Below are 18,943 nucleotides of genomic sequence, written 5' to 3'. Positions count from 1 at the left end.
GGGCTCTGCTTACTTGTCAGAAACACAGTTATAGGCTCATACTGAATCTAGCTCATAAATGCATGGATTCAGTCTAATCTGAAATCTAGCTCTGAAAACAATACAAAAATTCTGCAGGTTTCACCAGTAAAGCTTTCTAGTGCTGATATGGCCGTAGTCCAAAATACTTCTGATGATATTTAGGGATACGAGACTACTTTAAAAAGTGCAATCAAGATTTCTTGCTGTTTTAACTTGCTTATTTGTTTAGCAAGGTTGCAACAACCAGTGCAGTTCTCAATCTCTGCTCTCTCACTCTAAGACTTGAAGAGCAGCAATAGAAAATTTAATAGTCACCTGAGCACGTGCAAAGCAGCCCTGGAGTAGGTGTTTTTCAAATTAAAGCATAAAACATGTCTTCTGACGAACCTGGGTGATATTCATTACTATGAAAGGCTGTATTTGAGTAATACTCGCAAGATCGGCAATGGAATGCGTCAAATGAATGGCAGAAGTAGCAAAAAGAAGTTGGTTTGTTTGGGTTTGTTTGAACAGCTTAACACAAAAAAGAAACTACCAAAGCCCAGCAACATTTTTTGGAGAGCGTTTCTGAGCACACATTGACAGCTGGTGTTTTGATTTTTTTCACGCGTACTAGCAGGGTTGAAGCATATATTGAGAGGGAGAATTTGCATCTCTCTACTGCATGGTTTCACAAACTACACAGCTTATGCAATTATTTACAGAACTGAAAGATACCTGCTACTCTGACTGGTGTTTCTGGTTATCATTTATATAGAATTGGAACTCTTGTGGTCCACAAGTTGAGTAGAAAGAACAGTCACCAGGCAGAGTGGGTGGCAGGACACACCTTCACATGCTAGGAAGAAGGAATTACCTGAACAGCGTAACTGCAGCAGAAACAAATACATTCCTCTAGGCCCGTATTATTTAAGTAATTAAGACAGCTGTTAGAGGAACAGCACCTGCAAATACGCAATACATACCTTAGGTCTTTCTGCCTTTTCTTCACCACATACTCCCATTAATTCCAGGTCTCTAGACTCAAACCTCGAGTAGTTTCAGGAACACATTTTCTTCGTTTCCTGATTCATCTTTTTCAGATTTGAACTGAATGGCCTACAGGAACATCCCAGCTGAAGTGTAGTGAATAACCACACAGCCTTCCTTAACCCTTTTGCAGGTATAAAAAGGGGCTTTCTTCAAGGCTGTGCAAACCCATACAGTACAGTATCGACAGCTGCTTTTAACTCTGGGCATAAGACCAAAGCAAAGAAGGTAGAGGTCAGATAAGGGTCTCAGATCAGCCCAGTAAAAACTGCTGAATTTTCTTCTACCAGAGACCACTGCTGTATTATATATGTGGTCTTGAAAGCCAAGAGAAAGCACCTGCTCAGTGAAGCTCAGGATTCCTCAGATGCACGAAAGACCCTCTTCACGGTGAATTCAGAAAGCTCGTTGTACATTGTCTTGTTAGAAGTGGGAAAAACTCACATTACTTTTTTCCAAAAAGGCACAAATACTATTCAACCACCTGGCTGTTTTTTTTTTTTTTTTTCCTCCTTTTTGCAAAGCTGTGCTAGACAACAGAGGAATGAGTACACACAAGACACACCAACTTCCCAGCAAAACTAACTTCAGCAGTGGGAAGACGACTGCTCCCTGCTAGCCTGCCTTGGGGACTGCACCAGGCCAGACCAAGAGTCTTCAGACATAATTTGCAATAGCTTTTAGAAATTAAAACTGTTTGAAATCTCAGCAGTTGGCTTGCTTTGTATTGAGTTATCTTGCATTACTTCGCTTGACTCTTCAATGGTTTTACACTCCCCCCCCCATTTGTGAATTCACTGAATTCAAATGTTTCACTTCTACAAACTGCATCTGCATTCTCATGATGCGTATCTCAGACTCCTGCTAAGTATCTATTTGGAAACAGTGTTTTAGTTGTTTAATGCCTTTTGGTTGGAATGACTACATACTTTAGTGCTCCTAGCTGAAATCAGTGGTATTTTGAGAGGAGGTAAGGGGAAACTGTGTTCACTTTCCATCAACTCCTCAGTTTTTCCTCAAAGGCTGTACACAGTTCCTGTACTTAATGTCCTCAGAGATCTCTGTTGTAGGATGTCTCCAAAATGCTTGCCTCTGGGCGGTAACAGTCAGGCTGGCTCTATGCTCAGTAAAACACTAAACAGTACAATGTAAAGGATTTACCTTGGAAGTTCTTTTCCCTTTACCTGGCCTTACCATAACCGTACAAACGCATGCACCTCCTGTGTGGCATCTGCATAAACACCCATGCTCCTGCAGGAAAGTCTGCCATGCTAGCACCTTTTCTTTCCCACACACTGCTATGAAAAACAGAACTGTGTTCCTGAACCAAGGACATGCCTGAAGTACAGCATAGGTTCAAAACACATACAAACTCTTGCTCTGAGATAAGAAGTCTTGAACTGCACGTTTACCTGAACACATCCAAGTGAGCCAGACAGATAGCTCCAGCCTAGAGGCCACACTACTTCTAGCACAACACTGTGTACAAGTTAAATTCAGTTTATCCAGCAGAACTGCCTGCTGTAACACAGCTTAGGGATTACAGCTGCCTTGCATCTTTCTGTCCTTGTCAGCAAAGAAATTCCTTCAAAGAAAACACTTTCACACCACAAGTACACATAACCAATGGCATAGCAGAACTGCTGGTGAAGGACTGTTTCTACAACCACAGATAACGTATCATCTGTAAGGAGATTCTCCCAGTGGAAGCATGCCAACAGGAGATACGTGTCACTTCTTTGAAGAAATTTAAACTTGGCCGTTCAAGTTCAGTGTTTATTTTGACTTAATTGCAAACTTGAGCACAGATATATGCAAAGTGGATTTAATTAAAATAGGTAAAATTTATGGAAGGCTAGCAAATACAAACTGGAGATGGACTACCAGACTTCAGCTTTGCCTACCTCAGTTGTAAACTCTTATGCCAAACAGCCTTGGATAAACAAATTAGTGGACTGTCCGCATTCCAGTTTTAACTGCTCTGCTCAGACTGATGAGGTTACTGTTACTAATTAGAAGACATTAGGATGGTCCTACATCCAGTGGCAGCACTGCAAGAACGACTTTAGCAGACCTCAAACCTATCTCAGTATCATTCCTTTCCTTGTGCTACCATAGCTTGGCCAAGCATACAGAACCTGGATTAGGGAATAAATCTGCCCAAAATTTAACTGCCACAGGCAAAATGGTTATATTCTATTTCTAGTCTAAGTATCTTCAACTGAGAAATAAAAGATCTTTTAAGGACTGCTGAATTACAAATCCTATGGATTTGTGTCCATATATCCACTGCAGGTCCTATCCATCATAGGCAAAAATTTAAGGGCTCTGACAGCTGACCTTAAGTATTCCATGACAGCCTATTACTCTTACCCAACTGCTCCATCTTCTCCAGGACACCTTTCTCATGGCAGAATGAGTGCTGGGGCTTCAGCTGCTCCCTTCCACTAGGTTACAATGCACTAAAGTTCATGACTAGATGTCAAAATAAAAAATGAAGGGTTGGACACAACTCAAATTGTAAACTCCCTTTAAGAGTTTGTTTTCATCTCTGAAGAGTCCTCCTTCCCCCTTTTAGCAAGGGTTACAAATAACTCAAAACACCATAAAACAAACAAACAAAAAAAAGACAACTGAACCCACATGCTCCTTTTGTAATGAAACTCTGACAACATAACATCAAAAGCAGACTAATAGGGATCTTTAAAGTTAAAGTCTTTAATTCTGCTGCATAAAGACAAAATGCCAAAAATTTAACACATTCCCGTATTTACAATCACCATAAATCACATGAAAGCATGCAGGCTGGAACAACAAGGTTCTAAGTTATTCTTACTATTACTTCTTAGAAAACTGCTGTACAACTGTGTTCCTACTATACACACACTTGAGTGCTCTGTGGTGTGTGACTGAGCCACCCTTGTGCTGGGACACTACTGAACGCTATGCCCGAGCATGCTAGGAAATCATGTTTTAGAAGGGACTGGGAGTAGTTTCTGGGGAAGCAGCTTACTCCCACATCAGCAGCACAATAGGTTTTTGGCCCTTGGGTACACTGCCAGCCCCACAACAAGGCCACTGTGTGTCATCCCTAGGCCTGACATAGTTCTGCAGTGGTCTTGCAAAAAAAAAACCACCAACCAAACTCCTACAGAGAGACAATTCCCAGCTCTACCAGGCATTTGTATCCCAGTACATGACACACAAAATGCCACAAGGGCTGTAAAAAATTCTTGTAACTGGCACATGAATCTGGTCTAAATTCTACTGTAGCCACAGCCCTCACTTTGACCTTCTGATCACAGTGCTAGAAGAGTAAAACAAAGGAGAGCCTATCTCAACACCATCACCACCCTTAGCCCAGACAGCCCATGCCCAGAAGCAGCTCCAAACCTGCAAATGCTGCTGCTCACCTCCAATTCCTGTAGGAACAGCAGGCACTGAACTCATCCTCTTAATACCCTTAGCAGTAGATTGTCTCTTCAGGTCAGGATGCAATAACATAAAAGCAAAATCCAGGTATTTACACTGTGTTGCTGTTCATACAGTCACTTACCCCCTTAAAGAGAGGGATCAGATTTTGATAAACCATCTGCCCTTGCTCTCTCTTTTCTCTCACTAGGCACAGACAAATTCAAACTTAATATATCTTATCTCAGAGAACAGTAAATAAGGCCAAATGGATGAGCAACCAATCCAAAAGCTAAGAACAGTTTAACTGGAGAAAGGTTACAATTATGTACATTCTTTTGAAGCAGTTCTTCAGGTTGGATGTTACAATTCTGGTCCAGTAAAAGAAACAGAGTTTAACTCCTTCGTTTAAAGGGTGGCATTCTGCAGATTGACTCAATATTGGACCAATTCACCAGCGTAACATTAGCATGCTAAGTAGCACGATCTCCAAATGGCAACAGCAGGATCCATCAACTGAAACAGCCTTTATAACGATGCACATGTCATCTGCCAACACAGGTACAGCAGAAACGTTCTCGCAAAAGCTTTAAGGAACATCCATCATCATTGTAGCACAGGCTTAGTGAAACCTGAAGTTTTACACTTGAGGCAGAGCTTGCAGAAAACTATCCTTAAAGAACTGGAGAAACCTAAAAAGGTAGATAACAGCATTTTATAAATACAATCTATCTAGTCATTAAGAGCAAAACATTTACTATTTTAAGCTGCAGTGTTATAGTAACAGTAAATGAAACACAGCGCTGCATATGGTGAGCTTAAAACACAGTATAAAAGACAAACCTATATTGTCAATACTAAAGAAAGTTACAGATAGTATGAACACTTTGCGAACATAAGTTATTGGAAAAACATAGAGAATACTACATATTCTATACTCCTGAAGTATTTGTCAGAGCAAATGAAGCAGCTGAGCCTATCTTTCCCAGTCCCTTGCATAATTTTCACATAAATGTCATTATTAATTCATAAAATACATTTTTATCTCAATTCTAATTAACACATTTCTGCTGTATCATAAGTGTCCTACTAAGGTTTTTTCCTTTCAAAAGCAACCACATACATTCAAACTTACAGACATTTAACTGGGCTTCAAAACAGCCACTTCTGTTTTTCCCATTTAAGACAGAAGTTTTCTTTTAGCAAAAAGGCAGGCGGTATGGAATTCTACCATGTAAACCAGTATCTGGTTTGCAAGCAACTTTTCCCTGCCACAGCTGACGTTCTGCCAATTGAGTTAGAGCTCATCACACCTAAAACCCATGGTTAAAGGCAGTGTCTCTTAAATACTGATCTTTGCATCCCCAGGAAACCCATGTGTTGCTCCACAGAGAAGCTATTTAATTCACTTTCTACATTTTACGTGTCACAAAGATTTTTTCAATTAGAATGAGTGATTACGAACCCACTGAATATATATATTCCGTAATAGAGCCTTATTTACAAAGACAACTGCAAAGCAGCTAAATATCAATTATACAGAAGATCAGAAAGGCTCTCTTAACTATGATGTACAAAGGCATGCTTCTTTTACCTGCACATTTCACCTTACGTTGATTGCACATATGCTGACTGTAAATCTCTTGCTTTTTCAGTACAGATTTTATGCGACTGCATCAGTTTTCCAAGACTTGATCTGCTGATCTCACGACTATAACCCTATTCTTCAAATCATTTTCTGTCACAGGAGAAAGTCCTTCTTCGATACTTCTATATACAAAGAGAGACTAAATATTTTCAAATACTGAATTAGCACTTTTCTAAAGTGAATCCGTATTGTCTTATTCATGCTCAAAGAGTTTAAATTAAAAATTAATAAAGTCAACATAAAAATATCATTAGCACAATTTTTTACTCTACCTGCCTTTTCCTCATATTGCTAGAATTCAAAATCTACATAGTCTAAAATTAATACTGTGCTGTATATTTAATGCCATATGTTTTACTATGCAAAATATTCCCACATCACTATTAAACAGATATTTACATCCTAGTCCATAACATTTCAGAGCCTGCACTGAATGTAGATCAAAGACAATCAAGTCATACAAAAGGCTATTTGCTAATAAAAGCTATTTTGACTCAAGATTACTACCCATCCTATTAATGCACTAAAGGAATCTACAGTCCAAGAGAAAATTTTCATTGAAATCTACTGCTGCAAATGCAAAGTTGTGATTTCATCACAAAAATATTAAAAGGCAACAAAGCCGCTACTGAAATAATTTAAAAACCTGACTCGTTATCATTCGGGTGATAACACAATGATAAAAATTTTCTGGCTGAACAGGTAAAATGTTTCAATTTACCGGGTCCGAAGTATTAGATCTTTAAGTTGCTGCATTAAATGCAATCAGAAGTGATAAAATACTAATACAATACAGGAATAAAAAGAAAAACTGGGCTGCTTGAACTGAACAGTTGGATTCTGTAGAATGACACCTGTATATTGGCTACTGAAAAAAACAGGTAAAATAAGTAGTCAGCATGAGCTCACCTTGGTATTTAAATTTTTTTCCTCATTATTCTACCTTCAGCACTTGCACTTCCCCATCCCCTTTCAGGGTATTCTGGCTGATGTCCTTCCAATAAACTGCTACAAAGTTTAAGCCTACAAATGAAAAAAAAAACAAAAACCAAAGAGCAATTTGTTTTAATATGGTAACCTTTTATACTAAATACAGCTACAACCTGCTATTTACTCTAATACAGACCATAACACAAGAACATTAAGGACATAATATTACCACACAACATATAAATACTGGCCAACACATCCCTAAGAAGAATAGTTAAAAAAAAATATCTATGTTTATAAGAAAAGCTTGGATTGAAATACAGCAATAAAGCAACTGTGTTTCTAACTTAATACGGAAAGAAAAGCCCCTGATCGATGAGTTGCATTTTATACCTCTTCAGCCTGCAGTCTGTATCTCTGCAAATTTTGCTGTCAGGCAGAATGAAGTTAGTTTTTTTCTGTTTCTGATTGTTCCATCCTGAAGAACAGCTAGCTGGAATCGGGTCACTGCATAAAAACAAACAACTATCATTATCAGCACAAAACATCTTAACCTCTAAGGAGGCAGAGAGGAAGCTTTCAGCTCCTAGGCTGTGCAAGTGAGAGGCTAGTAACAACCATGGGGACCAATTCTGTAAAATGCTATTGCTTTCCATAATACAAAGAGGGTGAAAGGGGTTCACCATTTTCCAGCATTACTTAATGGCAGAAGCAGCAGATGGAGAATCAGACTGGAAAAAGCCAAGTAAATACAAATAACAACCAAACACACCGCATGTTGGAAGAAATGGAAGAAGAAAAAACCAGTGGTATTAAACAGTGAAAGAAAAGAAAGATAAAAAGCAAAGGACAACTTCACAGCACAAGCAATAGACAGGAAATCATGATGACTATGGTATTTACCTTGTTATTTCTATACCATGCTGTACTGTCATTACTTCGTTATTTTCACCAAAGGCTTCCCACTCTGAGCACTTTGAAAAAGCCTCCTGACATCCTGATTCAGTAAGACTAGAAAGAAAGTGAAAAGGTCTGAAACCATGGACCTTTGCAACACAGTTCCTCTAAATTCTTCTGAGGGTAAGGGGGCTAAGTAGAGAGAAAAAAACCCACACCTGTATAAACTAAACTTAGTGTGAAAAGTCTACTAAATCCCCAAAAACGTAAATAATTGTTCCACTTTTCCTGGGGTTCTGACAAAACTTTGTATAATTAAACTATGCTCTCCTCTACATAGCCTATCAGTTCTCATTTATAAGAAGACTTCTTGTGAAGCAGCTAGGAAAGGAAAAAAAAGGAAATATGATAAAGACCAATTGCTAGAGGAGTAGTTTAATTCCTGAACAACTTCAAATGAAGACGTAGCCTGAAAAACTCTACCCTTTTCTTCCATCTACCCATACCATCTTTCATAAAGGCAGGGAAAAGCTTAACTAAAACACACAAAGTTTCTTTCACATTCCTTCATGGATACGTATTCTCTTTAATACCTGTAGCAAAGGAGGCAATATGGTGAGAATTAAACAGGCAGCAAGTTCAGTATTTGCTGACAGATTTGCAATGAACACTGGGCTGATTCCCTTACCATAACATTCATCAACTTGTACACACTCTGCAAGCCAAAAAGCAGAATACAGTGCACATAAGAGGTACAAGAAATAACTACGGCAGATGCCTAACAAGTTCAGAATTACAACCTCTGAAGCAGAAACCAAGTTCCACGAGAAAGCAACAGCACATTAGTTTTGCCTAAATCTACACACTAGACTGTGCTATTTTGTGCATTCTGACACTGAAGTTTCTTCACTTTTGCAAAGGATCACTGCAAATATTTGCTATCATACAACACAATTATCTGGCATGATTTCCCTTCCCCATTAAATTGCACACACATTTAGATAAAAGTAAAGCTATTAAGAAATGGAGGGATAAATACTAGCCATATTCCAAAAGTCAGTGCATAGTATCAATGAATCTCCATATGGAAAATAATTTCATACCTTTCCAGTGTGTGGCACATATGCACATAATGTTTTTTGCTCTGTGAAACCCCAGAGGAGTCAGAATTGTTTCTTTTTCTGCGTTTCCAGACTGGAGAAGAATCTGGAGAACAGGGACTACAAAAAAAGACAAATTACACACTCAACATTTCTCATTTGTGTTTAAATGCTTATCAGAGTCCTGCAAAATAACAGTACATGCTACACAGGAAGACTTTTTTTGAGGTATCACTCTTCAGTCACAACAGAAGAACAGAGAAAACGGCTCAAATTTTGGTAACCACTCCACTGTATTCCGGCAAGTGAACCCAGCCACAATCGCAGAAGAAACTTGGAAGCAGGACCATTTTCAGCTCCATGCACATGCCCCAGATCAAGGTATCTCAGTAAACAGGGAAGTGCATGAGGTGCTGCACTGTTAAGTCTCCCTGCTGTTCTGCACACAGGCATAATACTGTTAATTAATGATGGTCACTCTTGTTTCTGAAAAAGGTATCCATCCTACTTTCAGCATTTGGCAACAGTAGTTGAAGAAATGTCAGTACCCCACTGTATAACCACAGAAGCTGAAAAAACACTCCCTTTTGCCACTGTTAATCATGCAGTTCTGTAATGCTGATATTTTTCCACATTTAGCACTCCATACCAGTGTGGATTACATTCAACAGCAAAAGTGCCAAACTCCAAAGCTGAGCATTAACTGCCCTCCCTTGTTAAATGTTTCCTACAAAACATCATTCCTGACAGCATCAACGTGTATTGAATTGTTTCAGTAAGTTAACCATAGAAGTGACCTCATACCTCTCCAGTGCGTGGTTAGTCTGTCTGCATTCATCTTCACACTCGTTTTTCTGCTTTTCGTCAAATACAAAGGAGCCGGAAACATCCTCGTCTTTGCAGAACCATTCCTGGGAACTGCCTGAGGGTTCTGTACTTCTAAAACCAAGAAATTAAAAAAGTGAAAAAAGCCGGGGGGGGAAGGAAAAAAAGGGATTTTACATACTACCCATCTGGCTTACCATTCCAAGCAGAAGACAGTTAAGCTGCAGTAATAATTAACAGTTCATCTTGTATGACATCGAAATGGTGCAAACAACTGCAGCTTCGACCTTAGGTCAATTACAACACAGCTAAAACTATTTACACAATGCAGTAACAGAGCTAATAGAATTCCATTAACTCTTTTCCTCTCAATTTACTAGTTCAAATCTTACAAAGTTTTAGGTGGTGTCAATTAGCAGAGCTAGCCTTGTTACAGAAATACAAAGTTCTGAAAAGATAAAAAAAATTCCATCTTGAACATAGCTGCCACTGTCCTGCAGAGCACAGAAATCTCTTAATACTCTTACACTTCTCAAACCCTCTAACGTATTTTTATTGCATGAGAAAGGCTGTTCCACTGACATCAGAAAAAGGAAATATGGAAAGGTTATCAATGTCAAGGCACAGCAATAATGGAATTTCTGCTTATGCCTATCCTTTTCTAGAAAAATAATTGCACCTTGTGCTCACCAGCATAAACACCCAGAGGAAAGAAGCATACTAATGTAGACAGACCAAATACCTTGCTCCCCAAAGCGCCGTATTGAAGATGAATTTAGACTAAATAATGGGAATATCTTGAAGACTAACAATTCAAAAGGAAAACAAGGCATTCAAGGAGACTTCCATTTCTAAGCCTGATCCCCTCTTTTCTTCCCAGTTAGGAATTCTCTAAAGGAAATACAGATAGGAATGCTCTAAAGGAAATAGAGAGTCCTCCTGTATAGCTAGAGACACATGCCGACTTAATTCACCCATACGCACACTGGCTGCAGATCCCAGGTTTCTTCAGTAGGAGGATCCCAGGCATGCAGTGCTATCTTCCATAACCTGATCTGCTGGTCCCAGGACCTGCGGCTGTACTTCTTAAATTTGTTGGGAGTTCTAGGATGCACTCCTGGTATTCGCTGATTCCTGTAAATACAAAGTAACATTTATTATTTCAGAACATGATTTCTGTTCTTAAAAAAAACCCTCAGTCTATCAGATCACACAGGCGTCAGTGGCCTAATAAATTAAATTTTCATATTTTTAAACACTTAACTGAAATGCCTATGTTCTAAAACATTGTCAAAACCAGACCACTCTAGCAACAACTAACAATAACATGCTGAGTCAGACAGAGGTTCTTCAAGTCCAGCAATCTGACAGCTGTCAAAACCTGATCCCTACTGCCCATGGTCAAATATGAAACAGAAGCAGCATAACTGATACTCCTTTGACAGCATCCTAGCCTCCAGCTACTTCTGTCTCAGTTTTACTGAGACAGGTGCAGTTTCTTTGTGTTTAGCCTTGTACGGAGTCTGGCTGGGATGGAGTTAACTTCATTCATAGCAGTACTGTGTTTGGGATTTATGGCTAAAACACTGCTGATAACACACAAATTTTTGGCTATTGCTGAACAGTACTTGCACAGCTTCAAGGCCTCCTCTTTTTCCCCCACTCTGCCCTGCGCCCTCTCGCAGCCACTAAGTTCAGGGCGAACAAGAAGTTGAGAGGGCAAACTGCTGGAACAGTTGACTCAAGTTACCTAAAGAGATATATTCCACACCATAGAATATCATGCTTAGCATAAAAAACAAGAGCACAGGAAGAAGGGGAGGTGTCTTCCAAAGCGGCCACTGGTCAGAGACTGTCAAGGCACCAGTCTGCTTGCAGCAGGCAGTGAGAGTGATTGAGTGCATTTGCATCGTTTGCTTCCCCCCCCCCCCCCTTCTCTTCTTCACCTATTAAACTGCCCTTATCTCAATCCATCAGTTTTCTTGCTTCTGTTCTTCCTATTCTTTCCCCATCACACTGGGGAGAGGGAGGGAGCAAGTAGCTGTGTGGGTACTTAGCTGCTGGCAGGGGTCAATGCACAAGTATCTTACGTCAACTTTTATTTCACCACTGTCCATGCGTTACTACAACAGGAATTGCTAGAATTCTAAATAGCATTTGTCGCTTAGGAGTTTAGAAAACAAAGTACCCCACTCTCTGCGTAAAATGTAAATGATATGCCTTTCCACTGAGTTTACACTGAGCAGACACTGTAACAATGGGGTCTGGGATCATCTCATGGCTGGAAGTACTTTTTCTCAGCTGGTATCTCAAACCCAGATCCTGCCCACCAGATTACTACTGGAGAGCTCACTCAAACTGTATCTACAGCACAAAACAATCCCGTTTATAGTCCTACTATATCAGAGTCAGCTTTATGCCTGGCAGGACGTATATTACAATAATGTTTTAAATCATAGTAAGTACCTTGGTCTTAAGTGGTTCCGTCTACCAGCTTTACAGATCAACATACCATAACACTTTTTCTAAGTTAAGATAAACAGATCCCTGCTAAGGAACAGTATTAAAAACTACCCCATTAAAGTGCAACCCAAAACACTTTTTTTTTTTTTTTTTAAGGTTTATCCCATGTTTTTTCTGAACACTGTTCTCACCTTTTCCTGATTTCCACCTATGATTTAACTGAACACAGCACAGCTATGCAAGTGCCAGGCATCACCGTAAGACTGGCTGCAGTCCTACCACCGACAACAAAATGACAAGCAAAATGACAATTCACAAAGCAATCCCAGACTCTTTGAAGAAAAAAAAAAGTGTAACTGAAGATGTGACAGTGTGTCCTGGTTTCAGCTGGGATTGAGTTAATTTTCTTCTTAATAGCTGGTACAATGCTGTGTTTTGGATTTAGTATAAAAATAATGTGGATAACACACTGATGTTTTAGCTGTTGCTCAGTAATGCTCACTCTAAACCAAGGACTTGACAAGTTTCCCATGCTCTGCCAGTGAGCAGATGCACAAGAAGCCAGGAGGGAGCAGATCCAGGACAGCTGACCCAAACTAGCCAAAGGGCTATTCCACACCATTGAGCGTCATGTCCAGTATATAAACTGGGGTGGAGTTAGCCTGCCGATCACTGCATGGGGACTGGCTGGGTGTTGGTTGGCACGTAGTGAGCAACCGTATTGTGCATCGCTTGTTTTTTCTTTTGAGTTTTATTCCTCTCTCCCCTTTCATTAAAATAGTTATTATTTTATTTCATTTCAACTATTAAACTCTTATCTCAACCCATGAGCTTTACATTTTCCCCCCGATTCTCCTCCCCATCCTGCTGGGGCAGGATGGTGGAAGAATTGAGTGAACGGCTGCGTGGTGCTTAGTTGCCAGCTGGGGTTGATTCTCCTCCCCATCCTGCTGGGGCAGGATGGTGGAAGAATTGAGTGAACGGCTGCATGGTGCTTAGTTGCCAGGTGGGGTTAAACCACAACACCATGTCATTGTGTGATATCTGTGATCATTTATGGTATCTGTAGTTGATTTTTAGTCATCTAGTCTAATCTTTCAAGTTTTGCTCAACAACAAGCTTGCAGTGTCCACTGCACTTGGCTGGCAATTTTCACCCAGACTCTTAACAGGTAGAATCCATAGAAAGCTGGCAACTGTAAGCAGCAAGCCATATTTAGAAAAACACCTCTAAAAAAATAACCCTCAAAACAAACAAACAAACGAAACACAAAAAAAACCAATAGCACAAGTACACATCCACACATTGCTACAAACTAGCTTCTGAATCTTGACAGCTCTGCAGTAAGTAGAGGGGGCTGGCTAAGAAATCTTGTCTGAAGCCCAAACTGGAATGACAAAGAATGACAAAAAAAAATTCAGGTTTTGATTTGTTAGTTACTGATGAATTATTAAAGACTGTTCTCCCTTACCAACACTTAAATGCAAGGCTTGATTCAGTCCTCATTCAAAGCTGACATTTTCTGGTATCAATTAACGTCACATTGACCTAGCAGCACAGTCACCAGAAGCATCACAAGGAGCTGATTAATACAGAATTTATTTAAAGTATATTTGCTAATAGTAACAGCAATACACAAAGGGAACATTTAGCTTTAAATTTTCGCTAAATTTGCTCATATACAGAAAATACCTAGCTTCTCTTTGATAAAAATAAATTTAAGTTTTCTTCATTTACTGCTCATATAGTTTTAAGAGAACTAAACCTGTGTGCCGATCTACACACACACACCAGGAACAAGTAAGAGTTTATTTGGAAATGTGCGACACAGTGCAACTTACTTTGGAACTTCTTTAATATATCTGTCATATGCAAGAGTATTCTTTCCAAAGTTGATCTGTTTCTGTCTTCTCCTCAGAACCACTTCATCGGTTTCCCTTTCAGCTGGATTAGCAGAATCAGTTGAAACAGAACTTAGAAATAAGAATTAGAATTAGGTTGAAAAGAACCTTAATAGCTTCACAGCAAGTTATATGAACACGTACTCTAGAACTGCTTGGGTTCTTACCCTGACAGACAGCAAGCACAACTCTTACTTCACTAGTTTACACAAGTGAAAGTTGTGCTAACCAAATGAATCACCGCAAGAGCAGGTTTTGCAAGTTCATGCAATTGCTCAGGTTTGTAACAAGTAAACATACACCTGAGGGTACTGGTGCTAGAGCTGCCTTACTAGAAGCTTATAGCTAGCCCTACAAGCAAACCAAATGGTACATGATTATTGCATATGTATGTAACCTCCTAATACAAATATGAAAAAAGCTTAAACTCAGTAAGACGGATAATAATAAAGGAAGCTAGCTTAAATAATCTAATAGTCATTTCTCTCTCCAAGCCTCAGTGGTTGGTTTTCATTTTTCCTTTCACAATTCCTGTATTTTCTCCTATGGAAAATTGTAATGAATGTACAATTTAAACTGAAGAAGATAATCTGAAATGATCATACAAGTAGCTTTTGAGATAAGACTTCTCAGTGCTACTATGTCCTTAAGGATTCCTTCAGGCTTGAAATGCAACAGCCTGACTGTATTTCAAACCTTCATTAATACATGTAAAGTAGTCAGAGATCATCAGATGGCTATTGCTATGCAACAATAGTTAATAGTTGTTCAGTACTTACTTCATAATTTTTTTAGATGTTCTCATTGCTTTGTCTTCTTCAATTCTACTTTCCCAGTCAGGGTAACTAGAAAGAGGCCTAGAATGTTCTGGTGCTGTAGAGCTGGAAAATAACGATAACTCAGTATGAACATTTATTGATGAACATTTTTAATGAACAGAATCTTCAGTAGTGGACAAAAACAGCTTCATAACTATAACATCACGGGCATGCCCCTACTCTTATTTCAGTTCAAAGTCAAACAAATTAAAACATTTCAGCCCAAGTCACCTTCAGCAGTGATGTAAGATTATCAGTTTTACTTTGCCAGGAAAGAAAATGGACATGAAGTGAATTTCATGTCAGAACACAGACCTGGCAACCTCTTAAAATACTCCCAGCTCAGCCAATGCGAACCCACCTTTCTACTACTCGAGGACCTTCTCAATACTGCAATGCCATTAAAGGGCACAACTCATGAAATTACTTGAAGTCAAACTCATATCTAGTTGCTGCTCTCTGTCACTGGCAAAGGACTTTGTAAAGGACCAGGGAGATGCTCAAAAAATAGAAAAATGCCCATCATGTGAGCAGAAACAACATTTTGTCAGACACTGTCATATCACAACATAATCATTTCAAGAATGTAAAGCCTGGTATGTAAAGCCAAAGAGTGAGTCAGGAAGCTCTTAGTTAAATAATCAGTTGGATCACCGGTGCTCTCCGAGCAGAGAAACACTTATCAGGTTCCTCATTAACTTAAAAAAATATAATAAATGAAAACTGTATAATGTTGTAATATTCTGCAGTGATGAAAACTCCCTTCTTTTAGTCTGTCCACTTCTTTCAACATTAATGCCTTAACAGTTAACATAATACAGAAGTACATTTAGCTTATAGTCATACTTACCCTAAACAGTTTCACATGAATAGACAAAATTACCATCTATGCCACCAATATTATTTTAACACACAACAAAGATTCCACGGAGGAATCTACTCAGCAGAAGAGAAACACAAAATGCTGCTAGCACATCCAATGCGACTCACAATCATAATATACCGTTAATATTTTTTATGATAGTATCAAAGAAAGAAAACAGTCCTGAATACAAAGGCTTTCCTAAGCTCCTCAAAAAGATTCATTTATTAACTGAAGCAATATCAAACATGCCACAGAAATTACAATAGCCTTCGTACAATGTAATACCCAGAGATGTACAAATTATATATTTATTCAGTAAAATATTTAATCTCTTCTAACTTACATTCTACCCAGTTATCTGCACATATCCAAGCACTCACCACTTTTCATACTTCTGTCAGACATAAAGATACCAATCTCAACCTGCCTCCACCTTAGGTGGTTAGTCTAAAATACCCAAAAGCAAAGCAAAATACTCTTAAAACTACCTACCTATAAAATTTGATCTCATCTCAGAATGTTCTCAGTACTGGACTACAGGAAAAGAAAATATTTACTAAAAACTGTAGTACAGCTAAATATACCAAATATACTGTCAAGTGAAGAGGCAAACATCATGCTTGGCCCACGCTTAAACTTTTTATGCTTTGCTTATGCACCTTTATATAAAAGCATATTGCTTTAATGGAATGTTACACTAACACTGAAGACCTCCACAATAAAGGGCTTAAACTACTACCTCAGCATGTACCATTTCTCTCAAATGGAATACTTGCTAAATTATGGCATGTATTTCAATTAGCCAAACTGAATGGTCTACTCTTGCACAATGCAGATACTGTCTGCTAACTCTGTACTACTGTATTAAACATTTCATCTAATCACATCTAAGGTTTTGTTGGAATCCTAAAGAAAAGAGCACAGCAAAGTGAAGATTTAAAACAAACCGCACATACTCCTTACCTCTCCAGCCATTGGTCTAAATGTCTACGTTGATATTCATCAAACACCAAAGAATCTGAATCATTCCAGTTTCTACATTCCTGTACTTGATGCCAGCAGTATGGATGTTGCACAGAACTAGAACACAAGAATTTTCATCAGAAATCAAGTCACTGGAAGTCGCTGAACATTGCCTATACAAAACAAACATGGACAAAAAGAGTATCATCATCTATATTTACAAAATGCAGATTTGGCATACAGATATGTTATTTGTGTCAATTTACTCATTCAGGCAACACTAACTTAACAAAGTTGTTAGACAATGCAATTGCTGAGAAAAGATCTTTGAGTAATCCAAATAAGACATCAGAATTTTAAAATAAACTATTAATACTTAGATTGCAAACAGAAAGGGTATACTTTTGGCTAACAAAAAGGGGGAAAAAAACCCCAAGAGGACTGTCACCAGTGCTTATGGAACTGCTGATATGTGCCAACATTCATAGACTATCTTCTGTCAGCAACGCATTATTTGACATTTATATGCCATTCTACCTGCTACTAAACTTGTGGAAGAGGCAAATACAGAAACATCACTTCAACATAAGAAACCAGCATGTCTAAGGAGAAGTAGGTCAAATGTTTACATGGGAACACTTTTACACAGGAAATTCTTTACCAGACACTGCTGTGGAGTCCTCACAAGTAAGCAGGGGACAAGGAGTTATCTACATTTTCCTCCTCAAGTTCTGGCGGCTTTGGCACCTTAAATGATAGGTTACTAATCAAAACACCATCACAGAATGTGCTAACATCAGGCCTGGCTTCTGGGCTAAGGACCACACCTGCAGATGCATCACCACCAAGCCTGAGAGAATGATCCCATATTGCAGACTCCACACTGTAAACATACTGTTGTTCTGTATGTGAGAGTAAACAGCAAACACACATTCTGCATGTGTGAGATCACTTTTTAACTCAACAAGCGAGAGGGAAGGAAGGCTTCTGCTATTTTAATCCTGCATTAACAACCCATTTTCTTCCCCTTCCTCCTCCACCCTGACTGGCTTTGGGAGTTTCCTGCTCCCAGAGGCCTCAAAGTTACTAACACACAGCACAAATAGCTCACTCCAAATCGTGCATCTAGGCAAACAGACACTTTCAACACATCACATTCCATTTTTGCAAAGGTAGCGAGTGGATAAAACTTTTCTCCAATCACCCTCAACAACAACTACTCAAAAGACTTGAAAAAGACCGGGAAGGCACACCACCTAGCATACCTTAGGGACAACACTATTTGAAAATCTGGGGAAATACGGTAACCGAAAAGTATGCCTTTTAGAAACACTCCAGTATTTCTTCACCTGCCGAGCCGTGCAGTCGCTGCCCACCTCAGGGTCCGCCCTAAGGCGACCCCGCCGGACCGGCGCCCTCCCCACCCGGGCCCACAGGCTGCTGCCCGGGCTGCAGCCCGTCTGCCCCGACCCAGCTCCCTCCCACTGCCAGAAGAGACCAAAAGAGCCCCCCGCAAGAGACATGCCCTCAGCGAGGGGCTGAAGACGCTCGGTGGAGGACGGCGAGCTGCTAGCACCTGCTTCCCCCGGCTACCGAGGGGGGCCGGGCTGCAGGCCGGGGAAGGCGAACGAAGCCCACCCCGCGGCCGGCACCGCCTACCCCCACCCACAGACGCCACACGCCCACCCGCCCACACAGCAGAGCGCCGGGAGCTCTACCGCCGCCCTGAGGGAGCAATGCCCCTCACGCCCCGGCCCCCCGCAGTAGCTCCCACCTGCGCAGCTCCCCCGGCTCCCCGCCGCCGCCCCGGCGCCGCGGGCCCCGCTGCCCTCCGAACATGGCTGAGGCGAGCCAGCCGCCGCTGCCCGCCGAACATGGCTGCGCCCGCCGCCTGAGGCAGCGCGCACGCGCGCCGTTCCTGCCGGGCGGGGCGGCCCCGGCGCATGCGCACCAGCTCCGGTGGGTGCTGGCGCACTGTTGGGGCAGTGCTGCGGGCCGGCAGCGGGAGCGGGCCGGCGGGGAGCGGGTTTTACACGGGCAAGGCGCGTCCTTCAGCCCACGCTCCTGTGAGG

The 18,943-nt window shown here is 40.4% G+C and overlaps 1 protein-coding gene across 3 annotated transcripts; it reads right to left on the bottom strand.

The window, feature by feature from the left end:
* Window positions 1-3,748: 3,748 nt before the first annotated feature.
* On the bottom strand, window positions 3,749-18,869 carry LOC130149997 (histone RNA hairpin-binding protein-like). Of its 3 annotated transcripts, none has more exons than XM_056340419.1 (12): window positions 18,646-18,869; window positions 16,872-16,988; window positions 15,005-15,106; window positions 14,166-14,297; window positions 10,846-10,995; window positions 9,841-9,972; window positions 9,040-9,156; window positions 7,943-8,050; window positions 7,433-7,546; window positions 7,019-7,132; window positions 6,056-6,248; window positions 3,749-5,153 (listed from the first exon to the last, which is right to left on the bottom strand). In XM_056340419.1, the coding sequence occupies exons 1-10, from the start codon at window positions 18,708-18,710 to the stop codon at window positions 7,027-7,029; spliced, it is 1,143 nt and encodes a 380-aa protein (XP_056196394.1). In that variant the 5' UTR covers window positions 18,711-18,869; the 3' UTR covers window positions 3,749-5,153; window positions 6,056-6,248; window positions 7,019-7,026. The 3 variants fall into 3 exon arrangements, with proteins under 3 accessions (XP_056196394.1, XP_056196384.1, XP_056196374.1); XM_056340409.1 differs by having other exon boundaries at window positions 6,056-6,231; window positions 9,841-9,975; window positions 18,646-18,867; XM_056340399.1 differs by having other exon boundaries at window positions 9,841-9,975; window positions 18,646-18,866.
* Window positions 18,870-18,943: the final 74 nt, after the last annotated feature.

Source organism: Falco biarmicus, chromosome 1 (genome assembly GCF_023638135.1).
Source record: "Falco biarmicus isolate bFalBia1 chromosome 1, bFalBia1.pri, whole genome shotgun sequence".
Classification (NCBI taxonomy): Eukaryota; Metazoa; Chordata; class Aves; order Falconiformes; family Falconidae; genus Falco; species Falco biarmicus.
The sequence above is the reverse complement of the archived record's forward strand: the minus strand, read 5'-3'. Positions and strand labels throughout refer to the sequence as shown.